This window comes from Cyprinus carpio, chromosome A16, assembly GCF_018340385.1.
Source record: "Cyprinus carpio isolate SPL01 chromosome A16, ASM1834038v1, whole genome shotgun sequence".
NCBI lineage: Eukaryota > Metazoa > Chordata > Actinopteri > Cypriniformes > Cyprinidae > Cyprinus > Cyprinus carpio.
In genome coordinates this window covers 12,253,233-12,267,177 of record NC_056587.1, presented here as the reverse complement: position 1 = coordinate 12,267,177, position 13,945 = coordinate 12,253,233, and the positions used below count along the sequence as shown (strand labels likewise).

Here is a 13,945-nt window from a genome sequence, read left to right as displayed (position 1 = left end):
GGTATGAATTTTAATATTGTACCATTTTAATATTTAATATTATTACCATTTTAATAATATATATATATATATATATATATATATATATATATATATATATTATATATATATATATATATATATATATTATATTATTTATATATATATTATTATTATTTTTTTGTTTTTAGATAATATAAAAAAAGTATAATTGATTAACAAAATATATATTTTGCTTTTTTTGGATGTAAATCTGAAATTTAGCGTTTAATTAATTGTAAGTAAAATGTAATTGTTTATCAAGGAAATGTTCATCTCGACAGCTATTACAGGATTCTTTCGAGAACTTTTCAGTTCTCCTCGAATCTACACCCACCCACAAGTGTTGCTAGACTTTCTTTGATTGGTGGAGATATGTGCATGTCAAATGCGTCTCGTTTGCTTATTGGTCCACTGTGTGCCTGAATCCCCGGCCACGCCTCGTTCGTCCTCTCCTCTCGTCGTTGTGCGCGTTATCCGGGACCGGTGATCTAAACCACGCAGCAAATATGATGGGCAGACCGGTTCTCGTGCTTAGTGAGTGCTTATTTCATTATATCATCTGTAAATGCGCAAGTGTAGCTTTCATATGACTCGCCGCTGGACTCGGTAACAGTTTGAATAAGAGTTTTATTCATGCAGCGGTGCTAGAATGCTAAGCTAACTAGTGTGGCACGGGGCCTCGCGTGTCTGACAAGCTCATGTCGTGTTCAGATTAGTCATTGTGTTAGCCTCGTAACATTGCTTGTTAATAGTAATATTATTTAAGGCATTGCACCACAAGTCTATAATAAAACTAGCGCTGCTGAGTTCTCAGTCACGTGCTGTCTTTATGGGCCAGTCGAGTCTGTGTAACGGAGATTTTAAAGTAACGTTAATGAATTAGTTAGCATCAGGCTAACGGCACAGAGGGTTTGCTGACCAGAGCTGCACCCTGTTCATCTTTAGGAGTAGACGGATAACATATTTGATATTTCTTAGTTAGCATGTGCTATATATTCTATTATTTGAAATAATTGCGTTTTCTAAACGCATAAAATAATTGGGGTTCATCATATTAAAGTGATTTAATAAACACTGGCTCTATTTTTGCTCATAACAGGTCAGAACATCAAGCGAGAATCTGGACGGAAGGTCCAGATAGGAAACATCACTGCGGCTAAGGTGGGTCTGTTATTATTGTTGTTTTCCTCTTGATAGATATGTCAGATGAGACAAAAATCATTTATTTGCTGCTTCATCTTCTCTTTTCAGACCATAGCAGACGTCATCAGGACATGTCTGGGACCAAGGGCTATGATGAAGGTGGGTTCCTGACATTCAGACCACTCTTATATTTTAGTGCATTGTCTATTTAAGAAAGTATTTTGTAAGAAAATATGAAAGATATGATATTTCTCTAGAAAGATGTATGATGCAATGATTTGTTCTCTGTGCGCAGATGCTTCTGGATCCAATGGGTGGGATCGTCATGACCAATGATGGCAATGCCATTCTGAGAGAGGTGATCATGAACTCTGAATTGTTAAATAAAATTAGTGCTTTGTATTTATTGAATATTGATATAAAATTCTGTCTTTTTTGGTGACTTTCAGATCCAGGTCCAGCACCCTGCTGCCAAGTCCATGATTGAGATTAGCCGCACACAGGATGAGGAGGTTGGAGATGGGACCACCTCTGTAATTATTCTGGGTGAGGGTCATCTGTGTTCTCACTAGTGTTGGATTAATGTAATCTTGAGTAATAACTTTTCTAATTTAGTAATATTAAATAATTATTATTAAAAATAGTTAATTTACTGTTAAATTTAAATTAATGTGACAATTAAAGATTAAATTAATGTTTGTATGTTAACATTTGTTCAATAGCATTTGAAGTGCTCAAATCCTAATGTGTCATTCTGTGTACAGCGGGTGAGATGCTGTCGGTGGCTGAGCATTTTCTGGAGCAGCAGATGCATCCTACCGTGGTGATTAGTGCATACAGACAAGCTCTGGATGACATGTTGAACATACTCAAAGACATCAGGTAATCACACATACAACCAGTTTAATTCTTCTGTGTGAGCTCTCAATTAATAAAGGAGTAGTTCACCCAAAAATTTTAATTTGCGGAAAATTTACTCAACCGCAGGCCATATAAGTTGTAAATGAGTTTGTTTCTTTATCAGAACGGATTTGGAGCATTTCACCACTTGTTCACCAGTGGAACAGCTGATAAAAGCACAACTCCAGTCCGACAGTTAGCATCTTGCGAAGCAAAAAGCTGCGTGTTTGTAATAAATCCATCAAGAGATTTTTAACCTCAAACCGTTGCTTCTGGATAAAATACAAGTGTTCTTTCCATAACATTGCTTTCTCCAGTGAAAAAGTCATTTTGTCTGAATCAGGAGAGAAATAGTTCTGGATTTTTATATGAGAGGACAACAGGGCATGAACTTATATTTTGCAAAGGTTTAAAGTTGAAATGTCTAATAATGTATTTATTTCTTACAAACAAAAGAGTTCCACTTCACAAGACATTAATTGATGAACTGGATTAGTATGGATTGTGATGTTTTTATAATTTTTTTGGACTCTCATTCTGACGCCATTTTAGGTTTTGGGTGAAATTTCCTTTTCCATTACTTTAAAGCTGCAGTCGGTAACTTTTGGGGCTTGTGTCTGGCGGAAGAACATTGTAGCTACTTCTCTCCAATATAAACAAAATCAATAGAATTTTGGAACTGAGTTGATGGACCGATGAGACAAAGATTAACCTTTATCTAAGTGATTGTAAAGCAAAAGAGTGGAGAAAAAAGGGAACTGCAAATGATCCTAAGCATACAACCTCATCTTTAAAGCTTGGTGGAGGTGGTGTCATGGCTGTCTCTAGAACAGCACCTCTTAATTTTAATGATGACTTAATGTATGATGGCAGTAGCAGAATGAATTTGGAAGGGAACAAAATCATCTTAGCTACCAATATTCAAAAAAAATGCCACCAAACTCATTAAAAAGCACTTCATATTGGATCAGGACAATGACCCAAAACACCCTGTCAGTTCAGTCAAGGACTTTATCAGGGCAAAGAAATGTAAAGTCTTAGATTGCCCAAATCAATCTTCAGATTTAAATCCGATTGAACATTAATTTCACCAGCTGAAGAGGAGACTAAAGGCTCCCCAAAACAAGCAACAGTTGAAAATGGCTGCATGAAAGGCTGGGAAAAGCATTTAAAAGGATAAGACCAAGAGTCTGGTGATGTCTATGGGTCGCAGAGTCACTGCTCTGATTGCATGCAAGTAATCTGCAACTAGCTTTAAATTTTTTTACATCTGCCTTAAATTCAACTGTTCCAATACTTATGCTCACATCAAATAGTGGGATGAACTCTAAAAGTGCTGTCCTTTTTATTTGGAAAAACATATGTCAAAAGATATAAAGCACTTCATAATGGATCAGGACAATGACCCTATATTCATCTTTTAATCATATTTCCAAATGCCTTGACTCCACAGCAGAGAAAGCAATTTTGTCTTTACTGTTCCAATACTTATGGAGGGTACTGTATATTTGTGTTGTGTGTGTGTGTGTGTGTGTATATATATATATATATATTATATATATATATATATATATATATATATAGTGAAAGTAGGCTATGCTATCTATTATGTGCAAAAAAAGGGCCTAAAATCACATAAGGGCCTTTCGCACCGCTTTAGTTTCAGAACTAAATGCACAGTACTGAAGTATTGGGATGATTTTGTGCAAACTATTTCCCAGTACCATTAAAGGGTTGCATTCGTACTGACAGTGTGTACTAGGAAGTGACAAAAGCCGGTCGACAGTGACGTCATTTGTGTGTGGCATTCAACAACGAAAACAAAGAAGAACAACTTTAACAGGAGGATGAAGGACGCTGTGAGCGAAGCTGTGTTTTTGTGTCTCGCGGTTTTCACAATAAGACATGGAATGTCGACGTATACGTAAAGCGATTGAAAGAATGGAAAGGAGGACTAAGAATCTCCAATGACAACTGGCAGTGCTACATTTGCTGCAAGTGCCTGCACTTTAGCATCAGTTCATCTATCGCTGTTCTCCATACTTACTAAATAAGTTGACACAATGTTTACAGTATGTTTAATTGGCGTTTTAAATCATAGCGGGTGAGGGCATTTTCGTACACGTTTGGCCAATCAATGTCTAATTACATCACGTTGTGCTGGTTAGACCCTGCTCCAGAGTAGGAGCTAATTTGGTTCTCGAAAAAGGCAGTCTGGTACTAAAATCACACCCAGTTTCTGCGGTGCGAAAATGCCAAAAAGTGGGTAGTTCCACAATTAGTTCTGGTACTATGAAAAGGTTCCTGCAGTGCGAAAGGCCCTATAATCTAGCATTGTAACATTAGTCTAAAAAAAGACAAAAATAATCCTTTTTAAAACAGAAGCTCAATTCACTTAACTAAAAATGAAAGTAAATAAACACAAGAGCACAGATTGATTGCATTAAATGTTTTGATTACCATGTTACTGATGTCTGCTATCATAAAATAGACTTGCATGTAGTTAAAAATTCTACATATGGCAATTATTGCGTGCCGTCTGTTTGGCGCGCATGCGTGCAGCAGTGCTCGTCACTGAAGTCTGAAATTTAGTGGAGAATCGCATGCAGAAGGATCCTGACAGCAAAATGGAAATATTTCCATTATTTTCTAACATTTACAGATGAAGAATTTACCTGTGGAATGTAAGTTATGCACTGAGGAAAACAGCATACCAGACACATTAAACAGTGCAAGAAGCATCTCTGTCAGCAGCACATGTGGCTGCCAGAGCATCTGACAGGGTGAACTGCTTTAAACTAGACATGTTATCTATATCTTAAAAGTTATTTTAAAACTCTTAAATTAAAGCATGTCTCATTTTTAGGACAAACAGGATTATGCACTTTCCCCGCAGCAGCTCACTCTGTGTCCTCTGCTATTATTCAGATGCTACTGTATATCGATATAGGCGGTATTGCCTCATACCGTATCGCTTATATATCGATATATCGTACAAACTCGATATATACCACCCAGCCCTAGTGGACTGTTTAGGTGGATGCCTGGCTATAGTGGGCTGAGATGTTTCAGTGCTCTGCAGTCTTATAGTTTTTCTACTTCTTCCTCCACCTCATAGCACTCCAGTAGATGTGAATAACCGTGACATGATGTTGAAGATAATAAACTCTGCCATCAACACCAAAGCACTCAGCCGCTGGTCCACCATGGCCTGTAACATTGCTCTAGATGCTGTCCGTACTGTTGAGCTGGAGGAAAATGGACGCAAAGAGATCGACATCAAGAAGTATGCCAAAGTCGAGAAGGTAGGACACAGACTAAAGAATCTTCTGTTTTTCTCTTGAAGGTAACCTGAGATTAAATTAAACTGTATATATTCTTAGTTTGGTTACACTTTATTTTAAGGTGTCCTTGTTACAGTGTAATTATACATTTAAGTACTTTGTAATATTAATTAACTACATGTACTTATTATATGATTAGGGTTTGGTTTAGGGTTACTTGCATGTAATTATGCATAATTAAAGAGCAGGTCAGATGGTATTTTAAAGTGTCCCAATATTGTATTGGAGTCCCCTACATCAGGTTTAAATGCATCTAAGGTCAGAAAACATTGTAATTTTCTCAGAATATACATTTAATATTAGAGTCATTTGCCAATGATTAGGAAATGATTTGTTTCAAGCAAGTTCGAAGCAAGCCCCTCCCTTCCTCAAGCCTACTCTGCTCTGATTGGTCAGCTGGCCAAACCTGTTGTGATTGGCACAGAGATGAGTCCTTGAGCCAGTTAGCCAGCGCTACCAATTGATAAAGCACCTTTACATAAAACAATAATATAGTCAATCCGTTCTTATAATGACATAAAAATACAAAAACACTTATGCAAGCGAATCGTGCCCACAGCTAAAGTTTAGCTGCTAAACTGTGAACACTAGGTGGATACGTTAGCCGAGTGCTAACGTGACTAACTGATTAAACAGTACAGTTTGTAAACCAAAATATGTCTACTGTAATGTTTGAAGAACGACAGACAAAGGACGCTTGGTCTTAACTTTTAATCAGAACGCAGAACAGTTGTATCACAGGAGCACCAGCCGAAATCACTCATCTCTCCCGGATTAACCCTGTAACTGCCAGTGCAGCACAATAAACAGCAGTTTCACAATTATTATAAAGTCTGTGTGCTACACTACATTCTTTATTATTAAACAAAGTAATTAGAACAACGTCAGTCTACAATAACCGACATTCGTTCTTAGGTTCACTGCGAATTATCAGAACTACTTCAGTAAGACAGTGATATCGTGCTTTACCTGGAAACCTAAAGCTGCACTAGGTATACATCACATATTGGCACAAAAAAATTATATTTTGAGCACTCAATTGAAAATGTACACCTAACGTATCAATCGTACTACTTACAGGTCGTGGTTCAGAGAGCTTGTTAGTCCAAATTAAGAAGATTAGAAGTCAACGAAGATAAAAGCCCAGATTAGAGAAGCAGTTCTTGATAAAATGACAAGCACACAACAAAAGGCTCGAATTGTATTTCTGTGGTATCATTGAACACCTCGTCTTCTCAACATGATGTAAACGCACTAATAGCAAAAGTGTTTGTGGGCAGATCAGACTCTGTTCGTATTTCGCGGGCAGTCGGGGATAATGCAAATGTGTTACCCAGTGACGGGCAAAAGAGTCGAAAATTTAACGACTCGTTACGGCGATTCAGAACTGACTCTCTTTTGAGAGACAATATCTTTATTTATCATGCACTTTTTTGATTAACAACTTTGCAGATTGTTTTCATTTAAGGATAGCTACGTTATAAACTGCAAAAGAGAGATTTTTCAAAAACCCATCTGACCTGCTCTTTAATTGTTAGTACATGTAACATGTAACAAGGACCCCTTAAAATAAAGTGTTACCCTTAGTTTTACTGTGTATGTGCACAATTTAGGTCTTAATTGTAATTCCAGAATGTTTTTCCCAGATATCTTTAATCATAATAAAATGATTTGCATTTTATCAGATATGTACGATGGCCGAGAGTGCTCGCAAATAACAAACACTAGCAAATTAAGAAAACATCTTCATCAGTTTGACAACACATGTGCTGCAAATACACACAATGCGACCAAATGCCGAAACATACTGCAAATAATCGCAACACAATGTATTTGTTTGTGTTGCAAGTAGACTTGTGCCGGTATTCGGTAATGCGATATATCGCGGTAATGAATATGCACGATATTGTTATCGTGGGCACTTCTAAATACCGTGAATAATTATATATTACAAATTATTTAGAATTTGGAATGCATTTTAAGAATATTTTTCCCATCAACTGCTCAAAATGCACAACACCGCTGTATGCTGCTTGAAAGAAGCATGTGCTCTGATGTAAACAAGCACGTAAGTGAAGCACATGGAGGAACACGTGAGAGACGCGCTGAATGAAAGCACATTGACTCTCTGACAGCAGATGGCGCTAAAATGCAGCCCTTACACTGTAAACCCCATTAATAAAGCAGCTGCTACTTTCTAAACCATTTTTAAATAATTTTAAATAGCCATTCAGATTTGTGGATTTGCTATGGTGTTCATCACAGCGCCAAATACTTTAATATTTAGACTTAATAGGCTATTTATTTTCAAACTTTTTTTTTTTTTTAATCTGGACTACAACATGCCCCTAGATATTGTTTGAAAAGTGTTTTGATTCTTTATTGTTCATTCACACTTTACATTGGGGCTTCTTTAGTTAACAAACTGCCAATGAAAAATTCTTCTGAACATTAATTAATCTTAGGTATTCCAATATTTAATAACACATTGTTAAAATTGAAAGTTGCAACTGTGCTATTTAATGAGCTAACATTAAATAAGACTTGTATTTTTTTTAACAAAGATTATTAACTTCTGTAGCAACATGTATCTATTGCTCATTGTTTTAGCTGTGCATTTATTGAATGAGCACTATGCGATGTCCGAACTGATTACACTATATTTTATGTATTGCACTAGATTTTATGTAAAATTCATTTTCTATTTTTAAACTGTCTTAAATTCTTTTTAAGTCAATTTTTAAATAATTTTCAAAGTTCTTAAATCGCTTGTTTTATTTTTGAGGTTATTTTTCTTCATGGTTTTTTTACTTTTTTATGTAAAGCACTTTGAATTACCATTGTGTACAAAATGTGCTATATAAATAAACTTGCCTTGTGTTAATGCATTAACTAAGGTTAACTAATGATGTCTTATTGTAAAGTGATACCTATTGGTCTTTATAGTTCTTTTGCACTTTAATGTGTAAAACTTTTAACTTTATATATTTTTTTCTGTATATCTTTATTGTATTTAAATGTTCAGTTATTTTTGTTATAAGAAAAAAAGTTATTTAACCTGTTATACTGTATTATGACCACTTTTTTAAAACTAAATTTCAATACCGTGATAATACCATATACCGTGACAAAACATTATCAATTAATCGCAACAGGAAAATTTGATACCGGCATATCCCTAGTTGCAAGTATTTGAAACGTGTTTCTGTATTTGGTTGTGTTGCGAATGTTTGCAGAACGTTTCTGTTTTTGATTGCGTTGTGCGTAGTTGGAGCATGTTTCTGTATTTGGTTGTGTTGGGAGTATTTGCAGCGTGTTTCTGTATTTTGAGCATTTAAAGCACACGTGTTGGCACACTGATGATGTTTTCTGAATTTGCTTGGGGCTTTTTTTATTTGCATGTGTTTTCTTAAGTTGCAGCGTGTTGAGCATTCTCGGCCACCGTAGATATGACACCCTTTTTTGATGTCATTTAAGTTGTGTGGACTATTGGATAATACTAACCAATATACAAAATACATGATACAATTTATTCTCAATGGATAAAATTAGAACCTGCAGTTCATGTTCTTTAAACTGATTAAATGTAGGGGTGCACGCTGAATATCAGCCGATAATTAATGCGCATCTCGTCAGTAAAGCCGGTTCTCTAATCAGCGGTAAATTCCATCATGTACGTGATTTCACATAGAGCAGCTGTTACTACACAGAGCTGTTGTTAATTGACAAGCTGCGCAAATCCACGTTCAGTCAGTTAACAACGGCTCTGTGTAGTAAACACAGCTCTATGTGAAATCACACACCTGATGGAATTTACTGCTGATTAGAGAACCGGCTTTACTGACGAGATGTGCTTTATTTATCGGCCGATATTTATCGTGCTTAATTAATTGTTAAGCAATACCTAATTGCACTTTTTGTGTGTGAATAGGTGCCTGGTGGCTTCATTGAGGACTCATGTGTGCTGAAGGGGGTGATGGTAAATAAGGATGTAACCCATCCCCGTATGCGAAGACTCATCAAGAACCCCAGAATTGTTCTGCTGGACTGCTCTCTGGAGTACAAGAAGGGTGAGAGTCAGGTAAGGTGTTGTCTGAATCCACAATCTTCCTCTGAATGCCTAACATCTAAAAATGCCTATCATCTGATCTTTGGCCTCTCACTCCTCTCAGACTGATATCGAGATCACTCGTGAGGAAGACTTCGCCCGCATTCTGCAGATGGAGGAAGAGTACATCCAGCAGATCTGTGAAGACATTATTCGTCTCAAACCTGACCTGATCTTTACTGAAAAGGGCATCTCTGGTACAAATGAGCACTCATGCAGTCATGTGTTTATGAGAAGCAATGGTGGTCTTTTCTTAGATCATGTGAGTTGTATTAAATTGTCATCTCTCTAGATCTGGCTCAGCACTATCTGATGAAAGCAAACATCACTGCAATCCGTCGTGTCAGAAAGACGGACAACAACCGTATTGCAAGGTGTAGAAATATGTGCTTTTGTCAATACATTTGAATTATTCTTGTGTAGTTGGTTGCATCAGTGGTTATTTTGCCAGACGTGCATGCACAAAATGTAAAGGAGTTTTTGTTCTTAATTTGGCAAACCTGGAAATAATAGGAAATTTAAAATGTAAAACTTGAATTATTCTTCAAACATTATTTTATTAATAATTAATATAATATTAATATAATAAATCTTAAAATTCTAATCATGGCAATGTCTTTAGTGGAGATAAATTGTATTTATGTATGCCTAGTTGAGTTGCCTAGATATTGCTTGTGTAGAGTAATGTTTGATTTGTGAGTGACAAACATTTTTAGAATGATGATTAATGAATTTGGCAAAATGGATTACAATTTTACTTGAGTGATTCATTGGTGAATGATTATTTGAGTATTTATATAGTATTATAGTTTTTATTAATATTTTAAATAAGCTTTTATTTTTATTTTCATTTTCCATTTTAATAATTTAAGTTGTAGTAGTTTTGTGTGCTTTTCATTTTTCTTCTTCTGTTTATCTTATTTTAGTTCTAGAAGGTTTAGTACTTAAACATTTTAGGTTTAAAATTTTTATTAAGTGTTTGTAATATATTTTATTCAGCATTTTTTAATTACATAAAATCATACTTTTTTTTTATTTTTTTTTTAACAATAGCGGTACTGATACTCTACTTCTGCTTGTCTCTCTCAGAGCATGTGGTGCACGTATTGCCAGCAGAACAGATGAGCTCCGTGAAGAGGATGTGGGTATGGGAGCTGGCCTATTTGAAGTGAAGAAGATCGGCGATGAGTATTTCACCTTTGTGACAGAGTGCAAAGACCCCAAAGCCTGTACCATTCTGCTTAGAGGAGCCAGCAAGGAGATCTTAGCGGTGAGAAAGGACAGAAAGTGGGAACCAAGGAGATAAAGAGACTGGGGCCACTGTTAAAAAATCATGAATATGCAATGCTCAGAGGAAGATTAATGACAATGTTTCTTAATCATTATAAAGCGTCTCACAAAGGTCTCTACAGTGAGATAATTCAGCAGGACATTTGTTGAATGTTTGATCAGCTCAGCCAGAGTTCTCTGGTATCAGGGGATTTTGCGCAGGTTAATTGACTTGTCACCGTTTGACTGATGATCTTTCTTAGGAAGTGGAGCGAAACCTGCAGGATGCCATGCAGGTCTGTCGTAACGTCCTGTTGGACCCACATCTGTTGCCAGGCGGTGGAGCAGTGGAGATGGAGGTGTCCCATCGGCTGACGGAGCGTTCACGAGCGATGACTGGTGTAGAGCAGTGGCCATACCGTGCTGTGGCACAGGCCCTGGAGGTCATCCCACGTACACTCATCCAGAACTGTGGAGCCTCAGCAATACGTGTGCTCACTGCCCTTAGGGTAAGTTGATTCAAAAGCACAGTTCTTGTATTTTTATTTCAGTTTGTTGCTGCTTTTCTTGAGTAACTTGTGTTTCAGTTTACGTAAATGTAGGGCTGCTCAATTAATCAAATTTCTAATCGGGATTTCAAATACGGGTGCCACAATTACTCAATCGTTCAAAGCAGCAATTAATCATTCAAAGTCCACTTAATTTTGTTCTGTGTGCTTATTTTTTTTTTTTTTTGCACATTATCTAAAGGGTTTTTCCATTGTTTTAATTTGTTTTAGAGTAACATTACCATGCAGATTTTTTACTTTTAAGAATAAAATCCAAAGTATAGTTGATGTTTGAGGCTTAATACCATAGTTTGTGTGTTCAGCTTTTCATATAAAAATATGGATTGCAGTTGCTTCAAACCGTATAAACATCTTTCAATGTAAATTGTGATAACCGTAATTAATAACAATTACAATTTCAAGGAAATGATTTTTGTCAACCGTACAGCCCTACGTTAATGTGTTTCTCATCTCTTTTCCAGGCCAAGCACACTCAGGAGGGCAATACCTCATGGGGTATTAATGGAGAGACAGGAACTCTTGCTGAAATGGAGCAACTGGGGATCTGTGAACCGCTGGCAGTTAAAGCCCAGACATACAAAACTGCAGTTGAGGTAAAAAAAAAAATGTATTCACTGAGGAAAAACTGCTTTAGACTCCAGGAGGAAGATAGAGGAGGTGATTTTTCTTGTGAATGTTAATGGATTTTCGAATTTTCTTAGACGGCCATCCTGTTACTGCGCATTGATGACATTGTTTCTGGTCACAAGAAGAAGGGAGATGATCAGGCGGGTGGTGCACCGATGGAGGACAGGGAGTAGAGTAAGGGGAAATACAGAGGATGAAGCAACAAGACTTCAGAAAGGACCGTAATACAGCAAATGAATAGCAAATTTACACAAGCATGTATTTGTGCAAGACTCCATTCTCCAACACAATGTTCTCATCAGAAAGCCATTTGCACTGTTGCTTTGTGTTGTGTCATTAGGCCAGAAGTGCTTCTCCCCTCTTTTTTTTTTCCCCTCTGGCAAATGAAACGACTCTGGATTGGATTAGAATGTGTTTGTGCTAGAATCTCTGTGCTTCACTTTGCTGTTATTGTTACTTTGTATTTCCTAGCAGTGATAAATTTCAATATCAGACCATGTTGTGTTGAATTTTTCCTGTGCTGAACCCCCTTAAATTAAATATATAAATTAAGGTACTTTTCTCAAAACACCTTGGTAGTTTGCTATGAGTATGTAATAAAAAATATTTCACAGAAACAGTAAACTTTGCAAACTCAACCCTAAAAAGTCACACAGAACACTCCACATTTTAAAATGTATTTGACAGTTGTTTACATGCATCAAAATTCAACTCCCATTTTCCCAAATACAACACTTTACAATAAGGTTCGATTTGTTAACATTTATTCATTAGGTATGAACCTACATTAATACTGTTCGTTGTTAGTTCATTTTAATTTATAAATGTTCATTCATGAATCATAATATATTAATATAAATGTTTTAAGTGTATGTAGAAATGAGCATTAAATGCTAACATAAAACAACATTGAGCAAAACGTTTCTGTAAATCTTTGTTAGTGTAGAGACCCTTATTGTAAAGTTACCAGCTTTTTCTATATTAAAAAATTAAGATATTTTATCAAATTTCATACTAAGGCACCTGGCATTAACAGTAGCACATGCCATATTAACAACATTCAAGGATGTTTCCTGCTGTCAAATGCAGCATTTTTCAAAATACATACAAAAACAAACAATGCAGTAGAATAAATTGTTTCTTTATAAAGCATCACCCTTAGAATATTGTACTCTTGTAGTTTTCATTTCTTTATCATGCACAGATCAAGTTACAGACAATACTTGAGTCCAGTAATGTTCAGATTTTCTGAACTTCAAACAATCTAGAAGGGAAGACCACCCATAAATTACATGGCGATCAGTTCATCTGCAAGTCTATATAGGTTTATTGTAATTTAACAGTATTCTGGATGCTAAGACAATTCAATTTTTGGATTTCAGCACCACCAAAGAAGTTTCATCTGCAGTTTTGGCTGTGCTGAATGGCACTCGGACCTAATCTGTCATCATCACAAGTACTGTATCTGTCACCAGTCCTTGCCTACAGAAAAAATACATTCAAATTTACCCAGATTATCAGTCATGGGTTCCAATTTCCAGCATTCAATATGCCACAGATTTGTGTTCACGAGAGCGAGAGAGACGAGGATGTCACCCCTGGGCTCGTTCTCCTGTCTCTGGGTCCACTCCACTGTCCAGATCTGACATAAAAATAGGACAACCCATCAAAAGTGATAACAAATCTTTTTATCAGGCAAAAAATCATTTGACAACCAAGTTCCGCTTCTCTTACCCATGATTGTATCACTGGAGGATAGGCGACACTGCTGGTTAATGAGGGTTAAGTTGGAATGTCCTGGAACGTCTGATATTGTGTAACCTGAACCAGTTGGTGGATCCATATCTGTGTCCATGGCTGTTCAGATGGCAGGGGAAACAATGGGTTTAATAACTTAACCCTCTACAGCATAGTGTTGCCCTCAGGCAATGGAAAGTTTTTCTTATGTCCCATGTTCAAGTCAA

The 13,945-nt window shown here is 36.4% G+C and overlaps 1 protein-coding gene across 1 annotated transcript; it reads left to right on the top strand.

The window, feature by feature from the left end:
* The first annotated feature begins 413 nt into the window (after positions 1-413).
* On the top strand, positions 414-12,475 carry LOC109105199 (T-complex protein 1 subunit gamma-like). Its single transcript, XM_042772681.1, has 14 exons — positions 414-555; positions 1,121-1,182; positions 1,273-1,323; positions 1,460-1,522; positions 1,614-1,710; positions 1,929-2,046; positions 5,183-5,369; positions 9,340-9,489; positions 9,581-9,713; positions 9,809-9,890; positions 10,606-10,786; positions 11,049-11,294; positions 11,816-11,947; positions 12,056-12,475. The coding sequence occupies exons 1-14, from the start codon at positions 528-530 to the stop codon at positions 12,152-12,154; spliced, it is 1,629 nt and encodes a 542-aa protein (XP_042628615.1). The 5' UTR covers positions 414-527; the 3' UTR covers positions 12,155-12,475.
* The last annotated feature ends 1,470 nt before the right edge of the window (positions 12,476-13,945 follow it).

Bases quoted from the DNA above. Each gene is read 5' to 3' on its own strand.
- LOC109105199 (XM_042772681.1), top strand. From the start codon at position 528: ATGATGGGCAGACCGGTTCTCGTGCTTA. The intron at 1,183-1,272 runs GTGGGTCTGTTA...TTCTCTTTTCAG, and splicing joins GAAACATCACTGCGGCTAAG to ACCATAGCAGACGTCATCAG. The intron at 1,324-1,459 runs GTGGGTTCCTGA...CTCTGTGCGCAG, and splicing joins GACCAAGGGCTATGATGAAG to ATGCTTCTGGATCCAATGGG.